Raw genomic sequence first — 21928 nt, forward strand, 5'->3', positions numbered from 1 at the left:
ATTATGTGTTTTCATTGTATTCATTTTGTGAGATTGATTTAAAATTTGTACATATTTTTGACATTGTTTCAGCTCATGGTGTCGTAATCATAAGACTGTACTTAACATACAACTTTGAAGCTAAAGGGCATATTTTGTGTTTAGGTCAGGTGGAGCAATAAGCAATTGCCAAGAGGTTGCTAAGAGAATATGAAGTCATCCTAATATAAAAGTGATTTATTTATGCACTGATAATACAGATGAATAATAAAAGGGAAATGCTACCAAGAAGACATCAAGTCAACAAATATTCACACTGCCTTTTAGGGGTGAAGATGTCATTTTTATTTAGACGGTTCACCACATCTGTGACTTTTTTTTTTTTTTTTCAAACTGCTCATAGATGTTAAAGTGTTAGAAAAAAAAATGGTTTCCTCTACAGTGAACAATCAGGAAATAAAACTAAATATTTTACACTTAACAGTCAAACAAGTTGTAAAATACAAATGAGATGGTCTATTGCATACCATGTCCTAACACGGAGCAGAAAGCATGAAATATTATGATGGAAACAAACTATACAACTTACAGTTAAAGTAGTGATAAACCCAGAACCAAAAATGAATATATTGCAGCTTTCCAATCCTTAGATGCAGTGGCTGTATTAGTTTCATTTTTTAGACTTTCTTCCCTCTGTTTTCACCTGCTGATTTGGCCAGAAATACACCTCTTGTACTGGAGTGCCTGCAGTCTGGATGAAGGAGCAACAGAGACACGTTTGGTCAGCAGCATTGTCAGTCTGGGGATTAGCTGTACTAGCAGATTTAGATACATTAACTAGTTGAAGTCAAACTCCAGCTAACACTTTTCTAGGCTGTTACAGCAACAGTTTTCTTTTTCCTTTTGGGATAAAGGTGTTACATAAATAAAAGCTAAACATTTTAAGCAGCCCTATCAGTGTTAATTGGTTTATTTCAACCCTCCAACTTCTACATCTGCAGGACAGCTTGTTCTTTTGAAAAAAAAAACAACAGATTTACTGGCAGGATCACCAGGTGAAAATAAAGGAATGCCTAGAAAAGAAAACTACTGCAGCCATCACATCTAAGAATTGGTAAGCTGCAATACAAGAAGTGTTTGCTTTTGGGTTTAATACCGCTTTAAGGCATCATCTTTATCCAGATCAATGCAATTTTAACATAATACACATCACATTTAATGGAAGCTAATACTTTGACTTATAGAGTACTGTATTTACGGTAAATGGTGATTGATATTGTTTGCACCTTTTTAATATAGTCAAGGAATACAGGCAGGCCACGTAAATACACAGATGGAAATCATATTTCAGCAATTTATTCAGCCAGGTTGTTAAATTTTCTTAATACTAGCCCCAACATATATACAATAAAGTGCATATTACATCATAAATGCGGAATCAGTGAAAATATCAAAACATGACAAGTACATAACACAAATGAAATGGGGAATTATTGCTTACTAAATATACATATTTGTTAATACTACAAGCCAGTGATGTAAGGGTGAATTTAACATAATGACATACATGTCTGTTGAAGTTTTTGCACTCATTATTAGATCGTACACAGTTATGGAGTCTGTTTGTAACCTCCTGGTATCAGCTTTGTTGAAGTAAAGGTAAACCCTCACCTTGTACAACAAATCAGTTTAAAACTTGTATAGCTATATAAAAACATTATAAATACCTTTCCCCTCTTTTTACAAGTGGTCGCATACTGTACATTCTGTTATCAGCTGCATAAGTAACTGGGGGGAGGAGAAACAGTGAATGGCTGTGCAGGGGGGGAGGGGTGTCAGCAGACGTCTGATCATTGGAGGAGAGCAGACCAAGTTCTCAACACAGCTAGAGAACTGACCATGCTGTGCTCTCATGCCTGGCAGGAACACCAGGGATGTCAGACAAAGGAAGCAATACAAAGAGAACAGGAGACTTTTTCATACAAGTACATGGCACAGCAGGCATATATCAGGAATATGAAGTGTTGGGTGCAATATGAATAAAGTCTTTATCAGTACTTTTAGAATATGTAAACCCAACACTAGAATAATGGGGTCTTGTGATATAAGGACTGTGCTTAATAGAACAATGTTCATATTACTGTTGAAGATTTGCACTTATTAGACTTTATATGGATTGTAAGCTCCTTGTATCAATTTTGTTAATTGCAGAGATAGATCATACTCATAGTGTGCCCACAACAGGAATAATGGGGTCTTGAGGAGATGTTCTCACACACTTTAATGCTGCTTTCTGTACTTTGATCGTAGACTCTAGAGCAATCTGGATGCACCGCAAGGAACTGCTAGAAATAAACTGTATGAGCGGTCTTCAGCCAGCTGAACAGATCTCATACATTGTGCAATGCTAATAGAAAGTAAGTATGTATGTATGTATGTATCTTTTTTTATATGCAGCAGAGGATCCAGAATATTTGTATTTTTTAATATTCTAGATCACAACTCTCCAAACTTTCTTGGCACAGGTACCGTTTACTGTCCTTCAGCCATTAGGGGGCCTGACTGTATCCAGTGGGAATAGAAAATGCCTTGGCATTAGTGTCCCATCATTGGATTTATTGGGAGGAATAGTGCCCTATTGTTGGTCTCAATGGGAAGAATAGTACCCCACTAATGTTGTTAATATGGGAAATGGTGCTACATCATTGGTGTCACTTGGTGAAATAGTGCACCAGGGGCCAGATAAAAGGCAAGCAAAGCACCACATGTTGCCTCTGGGTCAAAGTTTAGAGACCACTGTTCTAGACTTCAGTCATTTGAACAAATTTTCTGAAAGAATTAAGACTGATTAAAACATTTATTTATATCAAAAAGACATTTTATGTGGGAACAACTTGTTATCTCCAAAGGGGAAGTCATTTGTGAATCTTCAGTTTATCTCTGATCTTTTTGCATGTTTCACACACACACATCCACAGACAAATAATCTAACATTATTACAGACAGGTAGCGTTTGCTAAGCGAGTTTGCTTACAGGTCAACAAAGAGGAAACCTGCTCTGTAAGAGCTGCTATTGCTGACCACCTTCTGAAAATAAAAATTGCCTGGCTGTCTCAGATTCATTATCTTCTATGTCAGTGACCTGAGACAGGCATACAAATTGGAAAGAATGACATCAGAAATCCTGGATACTAGAGACCAATAAAGCCTGACACAGCCAGGCAGCTAGCATTTTCAGAAGGAAAAGTCAACAATGGCACCTTACATACAGTACACTTATTTCATTGTGTATCTAAAACCTTTAGATGCACTTTACTGATACTAGACTGATCAATATTTTTACTTATAGAGGTACAGTCAGGTTGTAGGAAAATTAGACCCTACTCTGATTAAATATAAGAAGTGTCCAAAAGATGTAAATGTACATACTGTACCTTTACTAATATGCTCATGTCTGAAAACTGTATATTCCACAAACTAGTCAGAATTCTGCTTTCATTTACAAAGCTGCACTGATTGAAATCTGCTTGCTGCAGTCAACAGTCATTTATTTCAGACTCCTTAAGCAGTATTAAACCCCCCAAAAAATGCATGCAGATGTAGTGGCTACATCAGTATTCCTTTCTTAGGCTTTTCCCTCTGTTTTCACCTGGTGATCTGGATGAAGGAGCATAGGAGGCATCTTTGGACAGCAGCATTGTCAGTCTGGAAATGGAGTGTTAGATGTATTAGCAGATTTAAATACACTAACAAATTGAAGCCAAACTCCAGCTAATACTTTATAAGCAGTTACAGCAGGTTTTTTTTCTTTTGGAATAAAGGTTTTAGATAAAATGTTGGTAATTGTAAGCTCCCCTGCTAGTGGTAAATGGTTTGTCTCATCTCTGTAACTGATACATTCTACAGGAAAGCTTGTTCTATTGAAAAGCAGCAGACTTACTGGCTGGATCACCAGGTGAAAATAGAAGAAAGCAATCCTAAAAAAATATATATATATATATGAACGCAGCCATCACAGCTAAGACTTGGTTAAGTACAATATAATGTATGTTTTCTTTTGGGTTTAATAACACTTTAATAGACAATCAGTTAATTTAATGTGATGTGTTGAGATGCAAGGCTGGTCTTTAACCATTTTGCTACTTGGCCCTGCCTCCCTTTTTTCACCTTAAATGGCTCAACAATATTTGAAAAAGTAGCAAATAATGTGAAAAAATAGCAAAGTTAGTAAAAGTCCCCCAAACCATTTATTTTCTCAAAGCAAAGAACCTGCAGAATTGAAAGGATTCTACCAATTTTGTTCATCCCAGTCACACAATTGTTTAGCAAATCTGCATTTTTAAAAATGCACTAAAATAACACAACTGAACTTCTGAATTTCAAACTAAATCTAAAAGATAAAACTGCACTGTTAACTTTTGAAGGAAAGCAACTTGAGCCCAAAACCCTGAGGCATCTTAGACATCTGTGTGTTGGTAACCCATAATTTGCAATTTGGGGAGCTGCAGCGCCATGAATTTTTAATGGCACAGCAACGCACCTTGCCAGCAAACCTTTATGAATTTTCTGAAGCAGTGCAAATGAAGCGATGGTGCCTTTACTGCCAGAAACAAATACCCACAGGCACCACACAGCTCAGAGGAGTGGGCAAAAGCTGGTGATGGACAGGGACTGGAGCACAAGATGCAGACACAGGCTGGAGAGTTGGATGTGATCAGCAGCCATAAACACATATAAGCTGGGTACAGGAGCAGCCACATTTAAAGATTTTATAGATTTTGTGGATGTGATCAGTGGCTTGTTAGCGGATGATCACAACCATTTGTGTGAGAACAAAGTACCAGGCGTCACTTTTATATAGTAAATGTTATAACCCCTGTAAGGTTTTTAATGCCAGAACTAAACAACATCTGTCCAAAGATTCACTTTATCTGTACTTTCAGCTTTTTGTCAATGGAGCTGAACACCCTTTTTTGTTGGTTATGATATACCGTATAATATGTATTTTGTGTGACACCAACACTAGATTCTTCTGAACATTTGAGCTCATCTAACAATAACGCCTAGAGCCAGTCAGAGCTTCCAGTTTTGAGCTAACAAGCAAAATGCAGTTTTAGTTTGGTGATATGGAATCCTTAGGCAATTGTGCAGTAAAGTGATCCTTAATCCTAAATAAATAAAACACTTAAAACCTACTGAGCTACATATTTTACCTATCTGTATCCTTCATTTTTAATATAACTCTTTCCAATAATGGGAAATATTTTGTGATCTTGCAGTACATGTGGTTTCTTGTTCCTGGTGGCAACAATATGGAGGCCCTTAGAGCCTCTGCAGCGCTGCCATCAGTGCACATGCTCCCCATTTAGCTAAACTTTGTACTGCTTACTAGGTCACATGATCATTGTTTTTTCACAGCAGCATTTGCCTGGTTCAGGGGCAGAGCTAAACCACAGCATGTCACGTGACATCCCTTTAATTAATACACACCATACCATTCAGAGAGGAGTGCACGGTCAGCACCAGCAGGCGACAGCTGCGGCTTCAGATTGAGGCTGCAGCCATCTAGGTAAGTAAAAAAAATAAATCAATGATAAACATTCCTGCACTTCTCTTTTAAGCATGGTTTGTATTCCTGTAGACTTGCATGGGAATGTAAAACCTGTTTGAAGCAAACAAAATCCTTGCAACACAGGCCCTTAAACTGACACATTAAAATCACCATTCAGTATGCATTATCTGCATGGTGCATGTAGTTCTCACTGCGTAACAGTTTTCTGAGCAGTAGTAATCAATTTCCACCTTAATTAGTTGACGCTTGCCTGTGTATGACTGGGGTGGTGTCATTACATTTTAAGGGCAAGAAATGACATAAAGGTTGTATGTTTTTATGTAGAATGCAATTTGGAATATGTCCACACTGAGTAAAGCAGTAAAATAGGTTATCTATTTTTATTGAACAATATGCTTGTTATTGTTTGATAGGAAAATTTCCCCACAGGTCTCTACACTAAGACAATGTATGACTAGAGGTAGCATTCCAATTGAAAGCTTCAGCATGTTTTTCACTCTCACCCTGCTTTGGATTAATTTATCAAAAGCAGATCTTTAAATATATGGAATTATATCCATAAAAGATTTCATTTACACACTTGTTATTCTGAAACACCCAAAATGAATGTCAAAAGCACATGCACGCACTGAGTGTTGCATTGCGTAGAATTCTAGACAAATAAATGGGAAATGCGGTTAAAGGCATACAAAGCAGCAAGCACAAGAAATTGTGCCGCACTTTCAGTTCTGAAGTATAAACTTGTACTTTGTTCATGTTCTGTTCTATTCCAGCTATAAAGCATATTGGTCAGCACAAACTCTCTTTACAAAGTACAGTCTTGGAGGTTGCTTTAAAACCAGACACATACTTTGAATACAGTATAGTCAATTTTTACGTAGATTTAAAAATGTATAACTTCCCAGCAGACAGCACAGCAAATGGAATGACAATCTGACGTGCCCAAGAGGTCAGCAAACAGCCTATGTAGTATCTTTTTGCTGGAGGGAATCAGTGCTGTAACGAAAGAGTAACACTAAACATGTAAATGTACATTGTATGTTTTATAGCCTAAGACAAACATGAAAGTCTATTATTATATCAGCGAACCACAAAGTCACAATAGCAGCCATGCTTACTCACTGAACGCACATTAACCCAAATTTACAAAATTAAAAAAAAAAAAAATACTCCTATTAAATAAACTGTCCTTGTCATGCATTTCGGCATCTATATATTATGCTTTACAGGAATGGTAAAAAATGGATTAACACTTCTTCCAGATGCCATAATATCACCATTTGTTCTTTAAACAGCAGGCACTTTCCAAAAGAGGTTGCTCCTTGCTACAAATAAAAAGTTGTTGCATCAACAGCAGAGGGTAAAGCAGTCAGTCACATTTCCCTCATTGTTCAGTACATGATAACAAAATTTGGGTTATCTTTTCACTAGGACACACGGGAACAAGCAAGAAGAAGGCCGCAGCAAAGTTATGTGTGCAATTTGTGTGCCATACCTAAAAACCGAAAACAAAAACAAAAAAAAAAAATTGCATTTGATAAGAAAAAGAAAGTCCTCATTTAAATTTCCGCTTTCAGTACCACAAGAATGGTTATGTTTCTAGTGTGTGAACTGCACCCAACTCTTCACCACACTGGGGCCTGAGATGCTCCGGTACCATACTTGGTCATATTGCATTCATAGCTATTTCCTCTCTAGGTCATGCATTTTCTTCAAGAGGAAATACTAGCCGTGTTCCTCTATTGGTAATTTCATAGTCTCCTCCAAGTTCACGTTCCAGTGCTTCTTCTGAACTGCTTTTTGTTCTTCTGCCATCTAAGCTTGTGGTGGCTGTGTGAGACCCTGAAGACCCATTAGCTGTGATGGTGGTGTCTCCATAAGTCAATGTAAGGTCACCATCATTAAGAATGAAATCTGCATCATCTTCTCTCAGCTGTTCTGGATTCTACATTGAAAACATGGATGCATATGTCAGTCAATTTCTACTAATTTAAATAGAGATTATGTACAGCATCTTTAGGTAGCAGGCAGACAATGTTTTATGGTGCCCATGTTAGTGTATAGAATCACTATCATTAATCAAGTGTGTACACAAAACGTACAAAGAATTTACCTGAGCGACAATTCACGTTATTTGAAATATGCATGTAAAGTCCAAGTACCAAACACTGCCTTCTCCACATTCTTTGCTGGAAATACCTTACATTTAGCTCCCTTATAACTGACTAATAAGAATGTCCAACCTGGCAGTAACCATAATGGGCTCCATTGTTGCTCAGCAACTGCTGTCAAGTTGATTCTCCAGGACAGGCATTTAGAACTGGTTCTAATATAGATCTATGAAATCCTTGTTTTCTGAGACTATCCAAGCTTTATCCTGGATTAAGCTCAGATGAAGGGAGAGCGGTGTTGCCCGTGAAATGCTTTGGATGTTTTTATAGGACTTTTCTATATATTAGACCCTAATGGCTCTCCTAAAACTAGAACAGGTGTCCCCATTGAAATATTTTCCCCGTCAGCAATTGTTGCTTTATGTGAAATTCTGGATTTCCCATCATTTTCTGGCCTGGCGACAGCAGTCATTTGAAAACAAATGACAGCCAATCTCACCTGCTAGGACAAGGTCAGCAATAGAAACCTGATAGATATTGTAAACCTTCCACACTTTATACAAAACTAGAAAAATATGTTTTGGCTATAAATAAAACAAAGCTGAAAATTGCACAGAATTCCTGAGTAGTTTCAATAGATATCTAAAATACATGTTTTCAGTTTCTAATATTAGTTTAACTACCTTTAGTTACTCAACAGGTTTGCTTTAAATTAGCTAAAGACAGAATGGAAAGTGTAAGATATCCACATGTATCCCCAAACCGCCAATTTAACATGCAGTATCTAGCCCAACTCATGAGAAGAATCTCATATACAAAAAAAATGCACAGATAGTTGAATACCAAATTAATAGGCCCCTTTCACGCTGGTGCATTTTGTCACACTTTTCCAGGGTGACAAAAGTGCATGAAAACTTTTCCCCATTAAATCCTATGTAGCTGTTCACACTGCAGGTGTGCTGCGCTTTGAAAAGTCCTGCAAGCTGTATCTTTTGTGCAATTTTTCAAAAGTGCACTAAAAAGTCACCTTCCATTGTAAGTAAATCGTAATGCATGAAGAGCGAATAAGGGCCGAGAAATTCACTTCTCCCATTTTTGGAGGTTTTTTTCCCACCAGTGGAAGTGCAGCTTCCCCCCCCCCCCCCCGCCCGCTACCTCCTGAAACACGTCAAGACCCAGGAGGCTGCGGGTCCATTCACAAAGCACAGCTTGACTCATGCATGTACAGTGGAGAGCCAGATGTGAAGCCCCAAGGAGTCACAGCACGTTTCCTGCCGTAAACATGGCAGTGTCGGGAACTTGAAGATGGGTGAAGAACCGGCCTGGGTGAGGACAATGCTGTATCCTTTGAAAGAGAAGTGTCTTTTTATTTAAAGTCAGCAGCTACAGTATTTATAGCTGCTTTTAATTTTTTTTCAGACTGACAAACCTCTTTAAGCTGAACAAAAGTGCATCAGTATGAAAGGGCCCTAATAAATATTAGAAGAGAGTGGGGTGAAAAGCAATGAATGAAAATTGGGTAATATACTCACATTATATACTTGTGGGCTGGTAAAACATCTGGCAATCAAGCCACACCAGCTGGGCAGTGTTGTAGTTAATGGAGGACCACTGTGTGTCAGCATAGGCTTCAGATAACTTTTTTGGACGTTAAGGAAAAACTGACATATTTTATACAGAGTTATATAGTTAAGTAATGATCCATTTCAAGTATATGTATATAAAAAGCAATCCTGGGCAACAAGCAAATACATTCAGTGAGCTGCTAAAGCAATCTAGGTAAAACCTAAGTTTGGTGAAAAATAAAACCAGTAAAATCAACACAAGGGTCATAACTTACAGTTAGTACGAGGTGAGATCTCTGAATGAAGGGGCGGAGCTGTCAATCATCCACCCATCCCCCATTTATAGATCCTGTGTCATTTATACAAGCTGTAGTACAGCTTCTATGAACAGCAGATTTGGCAGTAAAGAAAAGGAGAAGAATTATCACAAGGAACACATCATACTGTAAGTTATGTCCTTTGTTCCGATTTTTCGGTTTTTACTTTTAGCAAAATTTAGGCTTTAACAGAGCAACTTTTTTTTTTCCTCTTGGACTGTTCATTGATAAACTACAGTGTAAGGAGATATGACTGCCATTTATGAAATTTACACAAATGTGTGTTTATTTATTGCCAGTAAAACTGGTAAGGGCCATAACATGACAGACCACAAGCATTTTTATCACATTGTTAGGTTTAATGTACACTGGCCAGCCACAGTGCTCTGAGAGCCACTGTAATTGGATCACTGCAAAACCTGTGAAACTTAAAGAAGTTGTAAACCCTTACATATACAAAGCGAAGTGACTGGTCTCAGAGGATACACAGATATGAAAGAAATCATCCTACATTAGTTGTACCTTATTATCTGCAAGCATCTGTCCTGTACATCAGTTCAAAGTACAGAATTTATAAAGCTTGCCTTGCTGTCAGATAAAAAGGGGAAGAAAGCTGAAGTCACACACTGCAGAGCTCAGTGAGGAGAGCTCTGAGAGCTGATAGGAGGGATGGGACCACCCTTTCCCTTTTCACACAGCACACAGGAACAGAGCTGAGACAATCAATCAGCTGGAGTTCCCTCCCATTACCTTTTTTCTCTTGGTGTCAGGAAAACTTCTAAGAAGTGACTCATGGTGATAGCAGTGGAACGAAGCAGCATACAGAAATTACACTTCGTGCTCTTAATTAAGTCAAGTACACACTATAGAGGGATATGCTTTCTTCATACTTCCATGTCTGAGGTTTACAACCACTTTAAGTAACCCATGCATGAATCAGTTTTTTCATTCAACCAGCAATTTGAACTAAAACTGACTTGATTGCCCCAGCCACATATCTGAGGTGAATGGGGGAATCCTTCCGCTGAGCTATTGTACTCAGCAGGAAGGCTTTTCCATCTTCAGACTACATTGATTAGCACTCCCAGCTACAGATCAAGTAGCAAAAACCTGTGAAAGACTTGTGAACAACCACCATGCCCATACAGGAATCAAAAATGTGTCTGGTTCCCAATGAATCAGCTGAATTTTGATCCATGTATGGTCGGCTTTAGACTGTCAGCTCCTTTAAAACAAACTCAGCTAGTAGGAATGGTGCAGAAGGAAGCTTGAGATGCAGGGAGAAGACAGAAAAAGGATTATATGCAGGGAGACTAACAGCTAAGATGGAGAAGCTGGGAAGCCAAGGCGGGATGAAAAGCAAGGAAGAAAAAGTATAACTGAGAAGGAAATAGAAAGCACAGAATAACAAGCAGGGAAATGATAGCTGAAAAGCTAAAAATGCTTGGAAGAGGAATGTGAAGGGGTATGTGATAATGATAAACAACAATTGACAATGTTTGAACATCAGGTGGAAGAGCAACGCATGAACAAAGCTGGGGCCAGATGAAGAGGACATTTGTTTAAAATTTACACCGCTTCAGGTGATTGTAGCCATATTAGTGCATTTGCAACGAAGACTATTGAGCACGGTCTGTGAGATTTCTTTATTTGCACTGATATTTAAAGTTTAGGCTTTCAGGGTGTTCATTTCTTCTTGGTCCAAGCAGTACTTATATACAAAGTTTTAGAACGCTTTTTGTATCAGTACTTTTTGGACTGAGAAAAACTGAATGATTTTAAAGCTTGTCTTAAAAATGGAAGTGTTAGTTCAAATGAACAAAAGACCTCGGACATGACTCTAAGGCAGGGGTGGGCAACTGTGGTCCTCCAGCTGTTGGTGAACTACAAGTCCCATCATGCCTCTGCCTTTGGGAGTCATGCTTGTAACTGTCAGTTTTGCAATGCCTCATGGGACTTTTAGTTCTACAACAGCTGGAGGGACACAGTTGCCCACCCCTGCTCTAAAGGTATATACTACGTCCATTAAAAAAAACAAAAAAACTGAAAAAAAAAACTGACGCAGCATAACTGACACAAAAAAGATACTTGTGATCAAAAGTATACCAGATCCGAAATACCCAGGCACTCTCCTGCCGCGTGCGACTCTCTCCAACGGATTCTCCAGCATCCTACAAGTACCATAAAATACAAATTGTGAAAATCATGTCTAAGCATTTCAGTGGCAACAGATAGTAAACAGTCCTATCTTGAATGCCGAACCAACAGTCAAACTTTTCATGAATTGCCCTTTTCTTTTTTTTTTTTCTTCAATGAAATGAGCCTTATCACCTGCCAAACTTTCAATTAAAATAGCAAGGTCACAATAAAGGCCACACACTAATGTTTTGACAATTTATAGTCAAGCTTGTGCTCTCTATAAGGTTAAAGTATATGTGTCCCATACACACAGCAAAAATGAGGATAAAATCTCTCTAACATAGAAATCACCTCTTAATCAGTTGTCACTGATACAAATGCCCCTTCTATTCCTGTTGTGGCAATAACTTCAAATTTATTATTATTATACAGTATTTATATAGCGCCAACAGTTCGCTCAGCGCTGTATATTACAATGGGAGACAATACATGAGACAGTACAACAACAATACAGTGCGATACACGAGGGGTTCGAGGGCCCTGCTCCTTGGAGCTTACAATCTAGGAGAGAGTGGATAGTGGTACAGGAGGAAATAGCTGTGGGGGATTGAGTGGTAGGAAGACAGGAGGAGATTGGCAGTTAGGTGGGGTAGGCTTCCCTGAAGAGGTTGAATTTTTCCTTCACCTCCAGCCATATACAGCCCAAATTGTGAATGGATGGATTTGAAAATTTGAGGCCGCAATATGTATGTTCCAGGGTTTCATTCTGATTTAAAGCTAAAACTTTACATTCAGTGCATACAGTATTAACATAAATGCAGATATTAACAAACCCTCTGGGAATGTCTTAATTTACAGTGAAATAAAAATTATGTATTTAGGTACTTACTCCATGCAGTACTTGAAAGCTGTCATTAGTTGGAGGTGGGTCTTGATCTGGATCAACACCTACCCTGTAATACAAACAATTCAGATAATTTACTGATTATATATCTTCATGCTCATTAATACAATACAAACTGCCATTTTGGACAAATATAAAACACTGCACTGTGTTATTAGTTTTGAAAGGGGCATGACTACAGTTAGTAAGCATATGCAAGACAGAAGGTGTGATGCACTGATAGTTAAATAGGCTGCCAAGTTTAGTAAGAAAATTCAGTAGGGTGTCCTCCCATAATCTACTAGCACCTTTTTTTCTGTAGTATCATACATACAATTCTCTTTCCTGAACAGGCAGAGGTACAGCATTCTTTAAGGTTTCAGATATTACTGTATAGTACCAATTTTCAAGTTGCCAGGACAGGTATAGTGTTCTAGTATATTTAGTTTTTGCTCAAAAATATTTCATCTTTACAATTCTGATGACACTATTACTATTGGATTACTACAACTTTCTTCAATCTTTATTTTCACAAAGGTTCAATAACTGTGGAACGATATAAAGAGACAAATGCTTTAAAAGCCGTAAAACAGTTTAAAAATGTAAAACTTAAGAAAGCACTAAACTGGTTAAAGAAAACCTTTACTGCAATTATGGATGCTGCCATTACAAACATCCTTCTGAAAATGCCAGTTGCCTGACTGTTTCTGGGCTCAATATTTTGAGTCGCTGATCTTCAACAACCATGTAGCTAGTAAGCTCAGAACTCCTTAGACATATTCCAAGTCAGCAACTCACAGTGCTGCAAGCCTGTGGATCAATGAAATATCAAGGCATCTATCATTTTTAAAGAAGAGATCAACAATGACAACTTATGTATGTTTCAGTACAGGTTTCCTTAAGGCCAAAAGGAGGAATATTACAAACACTCATGCACCCCCAAAACTGCAGCAGTCTGATTTAATGGGTGCGAATTCAGGGGGAAAAAAATAAACAAAAGCAAAAAAAAACCACCCCATGGTCATATTTGTTCATCATGGAATTATCAGTGTTGTCTGACGTCAGCCTTCTTTCACTTTGGCCGCCTGCTATGAGCTAGTGGGACAATGCCACAGGTCGGACATCATGGAACACTCACACCTCCTATTCCGACTTCCCTCCCCTTTCACTCTCTTCTTTTAGATTCTTTTCCCTCTTTGTTCTTACTTTCCTCTCTGTTTAGTTTTCTAATCACTGCCTATAGTGCCTCACCAAAATGCTAGTATGAGGGCTCCCACCTACATGGTGACACCTGCCTTTTGGCTGATAGAGGACTACTTATGTCTATAAATCTTTCATTACGGTCTGATGCTGTGCATTTATGAACCCTTCCTTGGGAAGCTTCATCAACCTTCATATCTGCATTCTTTGCTTCAGAATGAGAGGAGCTCCACTCCCTTTGTTGTAATATACACTCATTCATGCTCATGACCTAAATCTTGGTTCATTGCATTGTATTAAAAACTTCTGCTAAAACAGAAATCCGGATTATGAAACGTCTGTGCATCTTCTACTTGGGTAAATGGCAACCAGGACAGATACAGTCAAGTCCATAAATATTGGGACATCAACACAATTCTAACATTTTAACAAGCAGGAACTGAAGAACTGAACTGAAACCCAGCATCTGGTAATGTCTATGCGTTCCAGACTTCAGGCTGTAATTGACTGCAAAGGATTTGCAACCAAGTATTAAAAAGTGAAAGTTTGATTTATGATTATTATTCTGTCCCATTACTTTTGGTCCCTTAAAAAGTGGGAGGCACATATGCAAACTGTTGTAATTCCTACACCGTTCACCTGATTTGGATGTAAATACCCTCAAATTAAAGCTGTGAGTCGATGTCCCAATATTTATGGACCTGACTGTATCTCCAGAAAGGATTTTGTGTCTGCTGCTGTTAAGAAGCTGTGGCATGTTTGCAGATCTGTACCAGCTGTATTTCAATGGTCCAAAGTAACTTTATAGTGAACCTTCACCCTCTCTTCCCAATTTCTCTCATTCCCCTTCTCTCACATAATCGGGGTTTCTGGTTCCTCACATAGACAAGAAAGACATATTGATTGCCTGCACTCATGAGGCAGTGGGGTAATCTACTGTTCTTGTGCTGACCTATCTGGGGGGTAGGCTTTTTTTTACAGCCACCTCCCTGATGATACGCCACAGTGCAGGGATGTGACAGGTGGCCCCTTGATGATATCAGAAGAAGAGGGTGGCACTGACCATGTAGTGGCAGAGCAGTGGCTGCTTACAGAACTGTAGGATTGTTGGACAGGCAAGTCTTTTTTTTTGTGTGCATAGCTCGTTTATAGAGGCAAGACTTCTTAACTTGGCTGCCCAATGTATCTAATCTCAGGTAGAGGCAGTGAATAGTATCTAACAAAAGGTAAAGTAGGTGAAGAACTACCTTCTAAAAGCTGCAAAGGCTACAGAGAAATTGTTAAATGAAGGACAATATTAACTATCAAAACAAATATGCAGTTTATGGATATCTTTCTCTGTTGCTTTAATTGTGATTTTGTCTTCCGTGGTAAAATATCAAATTAAATAGCATGTGAAATTTGATTGCTTGAGAGAAAACTTTGGGTCAAAACATATTCTGTATGGCCTTTGAAGTTTAGGGCTCCTTGAGCTGTAGGCAATTTCCCATTTGATGATGCCTACATAGTTTCAGCTCCATTGCAGTGATCTTTTTAGCTGTCTGTAAAAGTGGCATTCTGACCTGTAAGGGTGCTATTCTTATTACTGACCACCTATACAAGAAGCATTTTTATCATTTGCCCACAGCAAATTGTTTTTAATAAAGGTTCCCCAATACTGTAAAATCTCATGGGTTTCTCTGGGGTTAAAAATATGGAGATTGGCTGTAGTAAATGAGAAGTTTGGCAAAAAAAAAAAAAAAAGGGGTCTGATGCTGCATCTGTCCCCCACCGCCTGAGACCGAGAAATGAACACTCAAAGACCACTGATAGCGCAGTTCTGTCTTCAGTGAGCAGAGAGCTGATGATTGTCAGTCTCTGGCTCTTTGCTCTGCCCTTCCAGAGCTCACTGGAGCACCGGACTGTGGAGGGGGCAGGAGAGGTTGGCTCAGACTCACAGTGGCATGCTGAGAGGCTGAACCAGCTGCTGATCTGGAATCTGGGTGGATCCCAAGACTAAAGTCGGGATCTTTCCAGAGCCTGGACAGGCTGAGTGACATCAACCAATAGCAGGCTTTAGCCCAAAGTCGACTGAAAACGGGTCACAGGAGTGCAGAACTAAGTGCACTGTGATCAATAAGAGAAGTAGGGCCTAAAGCTTTGGCCCTACTTCTCCTTTATACAGAAACTGCCCTTGGCCATGTGTGCCGGCCTGAAAATATATGTACATAAAAAGTAATAGTACAAGGGGTTGTGACCAAATAAAATGAATACACATTCATTTCCACCTACATCATGATGGTGAGATCAGTTGCACATCAGTGCGCTGCAAATACACAGCCTATGTGCTGTAAATATTTCTTTTGCTTCCATGAATTTTTTATTTCTTTTAAACACATTGAAAATATTTTTGTTGCACTGACCTGCAACAGGATACTCTAAATCTCCTTTTTGTAGCACACATTCGTAGCTAAAGAAGGTTTGATAAATCTCTAACGTTGCCAGTGTCATTCAACACACGATGTTTACTTTAGCGTTGTTGTCACTGAATGAAATGTATGATGTCAGCAGCAGCTATTTCCAGAAAGAGAAAAGGTAATTTGTTTTGTTTTTTTTATCAGGGAGTGAATGGAATTGGTCTATTATTCTACCATGGCAGCTGCAGAATGACACAGCCCATTTCAATTTGTCTTTACTTTCATTTGAAACTACTGGCTAAGACACGATGAAACAAGCGAGCCTTGATCTCATCACAGAGCTTCCATTGTTGAGCTATTGGAGGGGAGTTTATGTGATTTGAAGGGCATATCATGGAGTCTAGCCAAAGCTGGAACAGCTAAACTCCAGCCAAGTGCATCTAGTTAGGAAACAGCACTTTAGTTTCCCACTCCTTGATAAAGTGATACTCCGTTTTTGTTTCGAAAAGAAAAAAAAAAGAAAAATCACCTCCTGGTCAATTACACATTACAAACATTTTTGTTAACTCTAGGGGCTTTTGTTGTGTAGGTACTATGGCAGTACATGGAAGTGTATTTAATAAAAGTAGGAGGGTCTGACATTATTCCACCCTGCCTCAGCATGATTTTAGATGTGCAGCATCCTTGCGTCGCAAGGAAAAAAATTTTGGTGCGGGGCTCTAGTACAATTGGCGAAACAGTCGTGTTATCACATTGTGCATGCCTGTCCCAATCCCAAATGAATTATGGAGAGTTGAAGAAAGAAACTTCACCCTACTACGCTAAGAAATTAAAAAGATATGGCGAACAGAGAGCTGACCTATTGAATCAGAACAGATATATACATACAAATGCAGTATTGCTAGCATGGAATAAAGGCAGAGAAATCAGATTTTTTTTTTTTCCAGTTTTAGAAAATCAGGAATGGCTGCGGGGTGAAACAGAAAGATAATTTTTGGAAATTGTGTATGCGTAGACCTGAGTGATGGTCAAGACCATTCATGAGAAATTAAGGTTCCAAACAAGTGCTATACATCCACCACTACTTCACATACTCACCGTTGCAGACTTTGGGCCTGATTAACCAAAGTTCAAAATGCTACACAGGCAAGTCCTTGGGAAAAAGAGACCTTGTCCAGCAAATCCCACAAAACGACGCCCAGCCCACAGCAAGACCAGCACCAGCACTCTAAGCAACATGGATCAGTCCCTAGACAAAAATTGCTCCTGTTCTTTATATGGTTGTAGAGGGAACATAAGAGTCTATCCTCTCTGCTGGTTAAATTCCATGTCAAACCACAGAAGGTCTTGGACGCAACCAAATAAACGGACTACCTGTTCTGTGAAATTAAAGTAGAATGGATGGCATGACTACAATGCTTAAGGGACATAAGGAGAAAACCGATAACCTTGATCTAGAAATCCAGACCCCCCCCCCCCCCCCCCGTAACAATTGCGCACAATAGAGACATGGAAGCTGTACATGACAGCCATCTTGTTAAGGTCTCAGACATTTTGTTTGGGGTTATGGGGTTGAGATCTGGAGACTGGCTAGGCCACTCCAGGACCTTGAAATGCTTCTTACGAAGCCACTCCTACGTTGCCCGGGAGGTATGTTTGGGATCATTGTCATGTTGGAAGACCCAGCCACGTTTCATCTTCAATTCCCTTGCTGATGGAAGGAGGTTTGCACTCAAAATCCCATGTACAGGACAGAATGAATGGGGCCATGTATCGTGAATCAGTCGTCCTGGTCCCTTTGCGGAGAAACAGCCCCAAAGCATGATGTTGCCACCCCCATGCTTCACAGTAGGTATGGTGTTCTTCGGATGCAACTCAGCATTCTCTCTCCTCCAAACACGACGAGTTGTGTTTCTACCAAACAGTTCTATTTTGGTTTCATCTGACCATATGACATTCTCCCAATCCTCTTCTGGATCATTCAAATGCTCTCTAGCAAACTTCAGATGGGCCCGGAAATGTACTGGCTTAAGCAGGGGGACACTGCAGGATCTGAGTCCCAGGCGGCGTAGTGTGTTACTGATGGTAGCCTTTGTTATGTTGGTCCCAGCTCGCTGCAGGTCATTCACTAGGTCCCCCCGTATGGTCCTGGGATTTTTGCTCACCGTTCTTGTGATAATTTTGACCCCATGGGGTGAGATCTTGCATGGAGCCCCAGATCGAGGGAGATTATCAGTGGTCTTGTATGTCTTCCATTTTCTAATTATTGCTCCCACAGTTGATTTGTTCACACCAAGCTGCTTGCCTATTGCAGATTCAGTCTTCCCAGCCTGGTGCAGGTCTACAATTTTGTTTCTGGTGTCCTTCGACAGCTCATTGATCTTCACCATAGTGGAGTTTGGAGTGTGACTGTTTGAGGTTGTGGACAGGTGTCTTTTATACTGATAACAAGTTCAAACAGGTGCCATTGATACAGGTAATGAGTGCAGGACAGAGGAGCCTCTTAAAGAAGAAGGTACAGGTCTGTGAGAGCCAGAAATCTTGGTTGTTTGTAGGTGACCAAATACTTATTTTCCACCATAATTTGCAAATAAATTCTTTCCAAATCAGCCAATGTGATTGTCTGGATTTTTTTTCTCATTTTGTCTCTCATAGTTGAAGTCTACCTATGATGCCAATTACAGACCTCGCTCATCTTTGTAAGTGGGAGAACTTGCACAATTGGTGGCTGACTAAATACTTTTTTGCCCCACTGTATGTTACAGCCTTATTCCAAAATGAATTAATTTATTTTTTTTCCTCAGCATTCTACAAACAATACCCCATAATGACAATGTGAAAAAAAAAACAAAACCAAAAAAAAAAAACACATGTACATAAGTATTCACAGCCTTTGCCATGACACTCAAAATTGAGCTCTGGTGCATCCTGTTCCCACTGATCATCCTTGAGATGTTTCCACAAGTTGATTGGAGTCCACCTGTGGGAAATTTAGTTGATTGGACATGATTAGGAAAGACATAAACCTGTCTATATAAGGTCCCACAGTTAACAGTGCACGTCAGAGCAGAAACCAAGCCATGAAGTCCAAGTAATTGTCCGTAGACCACCGAGACAGGATTGTATCAAGGCACTGATCTGGGGAAGGGTACAGAAAAATATCTGCAGCATTGAAGGTCCCAATGAGCACAGTGGCCTCCATCATCTGTAAATGTAAGAAGTTTGTAACCACCTGGAATCTTCCTAGAGCGGGCTGCCTGGACAAAATGAGCGATCAAGGGAGAAGGGCCTTAGCCTGGGAGGTAACCAAGCACCCGATGGTCACTCTGAAAGAGCGCCAGTGTTTCTCTGTGGAGAGAAGAGAACTTCCAGAAGAACAACCATCTCTGTAGCACTTCACCAATTAGGCCTGTATGATAGAGTGGCCAGACGAAAGTCACTCCTCAGTAAAAGGCAAATGGCAGCCCGCCTGGAGTTTGCCAAAAGGCACCTGAGGGACTCTCAGACCACGAGAAACAAAACTCTCTGGTCTGATGAAACAAAGATTGAACTCTTTGGCTTGAATGCCAAGCCTCATGTCTGGAGGAAACCAGGCACCGATCACCACCTGGCCAATACCATCCCTACAGTGACACAGGCTGGTGTCAGCATCATGCTGTGAGGATGTTTTTCAGCGGCAGGAACTGGGAGACTAGTCAGGATCGAAGGAAAGATGAATGCAGCAATGTATAGACATCCTTGATGAAAACCTGCTTCAGAGCGCTCTGGACCTTAGACTGGGGTGACGATTCATCTTTCAACAGGACAACTCTGTGAATGTCCTGAGGTGGCTTAGCCAGAGCCCAGACTTGAACCCGATTCAACATCTCTGGAGAGATCTGAATGGCTGTGCACCGACTCTCCCCATCCAAACTGATGGTGCTTGAGAGGTACTGCAAAGAAGAATGGGAGAAATTGCCCAAAAATAGGTGTGCCAAGCTTGTAGCATCATACTTAAAACAACTTGAGGCTGTAATTGGTGCTAAAGGTGCTTCAACAAAGTATTGAGCAAAGGCTGTGAATTATTATGTACATGTGGTTTTTTCATTTTTTATTTTTAATAAATTGTAAAGATTTCAAAACAAACCTCTTTCACTTTGTCATTATGGGGTATTCTGTGTAGAATGTTGAGGAAAAAAATGAAATTAATCCATTTTATAATAAGGCTGTAACATAATAAAATGTGGCAAAGGTTAAGCGCTGTGAATACTTTCTGGATGCACTGTATTTACTCTTCTGTCTCCTTTTCCTTTCCATAGACTCCTCCCCATCTGTACAGGCATGAGACAGGGGTGTCCAAACTAAAAAAAACTCTCAAAATTCTCAATTACTTCCCAGCCATCGCAAGTTTAGGGGTCAATGATTCGGACATAAATGGTCCTAAACATTACGCTCACCAGTACACACGTTCAGAACCCCAAAAATATTTCCCTTTCCGATGGGAAGACTCATCTATTTGAGGATTTATCTCTCACCTTTCTGTAAGACCCTGCGTGCAGCTAACTGTACAACACTTTGGTGTCATCTTTGAGGCTTCTATCAAGATATTTGGTATTTCTTCCACAGATCAAGAGTTGACATTGCTTGCCTCAAACTACTATACCCCTTTTGAATGCTCCCTTATCCACATACCCTTTCATATCTTACATTCAGTTCAGCCAGTGTTCTTAAGGTTAATATGACACAACTTCACTTTCAATACATTTTACTGAAGTATTTCAAAGAACAAATAGTAACATGAAGTAACGTGGATATAAGCAATGTACTACTGTTTTCAGAATTGTAGTTGTCAATGGCATGAGTCTATGTTTGACCATGGCAAGAATCTGTAGATGTTCTGTATGATAAGCTGATGATGAGCAAAGAAGATGAATAGTGGTCTGTAGTTATCTTGCAAGGGTTCAGACCGCTAACAAAACTAACTAGTATATGCTGCTAAATCCAAGCAAAAAACTGAGGCCGCTTCAAGATGAAGATAAAGAGAAAAAAAGAACCTCTGCAATAGGGAGGTATGAGAAGTTCTCAGAAGAGGGTAGAAAAAGAGTAAGAGGTTTGTGTGTTTGCGTTTTGGGGGGGCAGCCTTGAGACTCCGGAGTCTACAGATGTGAGTAACTTGCTATGCACATCAAAGGACGAGTATATTGTATGTACAGAATTTCTTATGTGTGTCTAGAAGAACATTGGTAAGTTTCTCATCAATGAAACTGGTGGCGACGGGTCGAGGAATGTCCGCAAAATAAGCAAATAGCTGTTTCCAAGCTTTTGCTACGCGTTGTTTTGTCACTAATAAAACATAGGTTACTATCGAAAGATAGGGGAGGGATGGGTTTACCAGATCCTGATGCAAAATATACAGCCTCTCATATTACTAGAATTAATAATTGGCACAAACATGGGGCATTTAAAACTATGGATCTCACTTGAACAGGACAATTCTTTAGTTCCCTTGACGGGACTTCCATGATCAGGTCAGCTTACTACCCTCTCTCTACAGAAACACCTGCTCATAGGAGCCACATTGTGGGAGCTAGCGAGATATTTTGCTGTAGTGGACAGTAGCAGATATCTCTCTACACTGACCCCTATATTGACTCACCCAACATTTCTCCCTGATAGAAAGTTTCAGGCTCGGTCTGCTGGCAGTCTCACTACTACTGCAAGGGACTTCTTAACTGGTATGGAGTGCTGTGATTTTTCTCACTTATTCGCAGCTCGGGAGGTCCCAAC

At 39.7% G+C, this 21928-nt stretch overlaps 1 protein-coding gene across 2 annotated transcripts in view; it reads right to left on the reverse strand.

Moving 5' to 3' along the window:
• Nucleotides 1-201: 201 nt before the first annotated feature.
• The window catches only part of SLC9A7 (solute carrier family 9 member A7), a 106788-nt gene continuing 85061 nt past the window's right edge, over nt 202-21928 (reverse strand). For both annotated transcript variants that reach the window (XM_089693514.1, XM_089693515.1), the window contains 4 exons: nt 12573-12636; nt 11633-11715; nt 9195-9300; nt 202-7496 (listed from right to left, as the gene is read on the reverse strand). In XM_089693514.1, the coding sequence (XP_089549640.1) occupies nt 7251-7496; nt 9195-9300; nt 11633-11715; nt 12573-12636 (499 nt within the window). In that variant the 3' untranslated portion in view covers nt 202-7250. The remainder of the gene's footprint in view (nt 7497-9194; nt 9301-11632; nt 11716-12572; nt 12637-21928) is intronic.

The sequence above is a fragment of the Staurois parvus genome, unplaced genomic scaffold, assembly GCF_062004578.1.
Source record: "Staurois parvus isolate SC_StPar_1 unplaced genomic scaffold, SC_StPar_1.0 ptg000634l, whole genome shotgun sequence".
In the NCBI taxonomy this organism is placed as follows: domain Eukaryota; kingdom Metazoa; phylum Chordata; class Amphibia; order Anura; family Ranidae; genus Staurois; species Staurois parvus.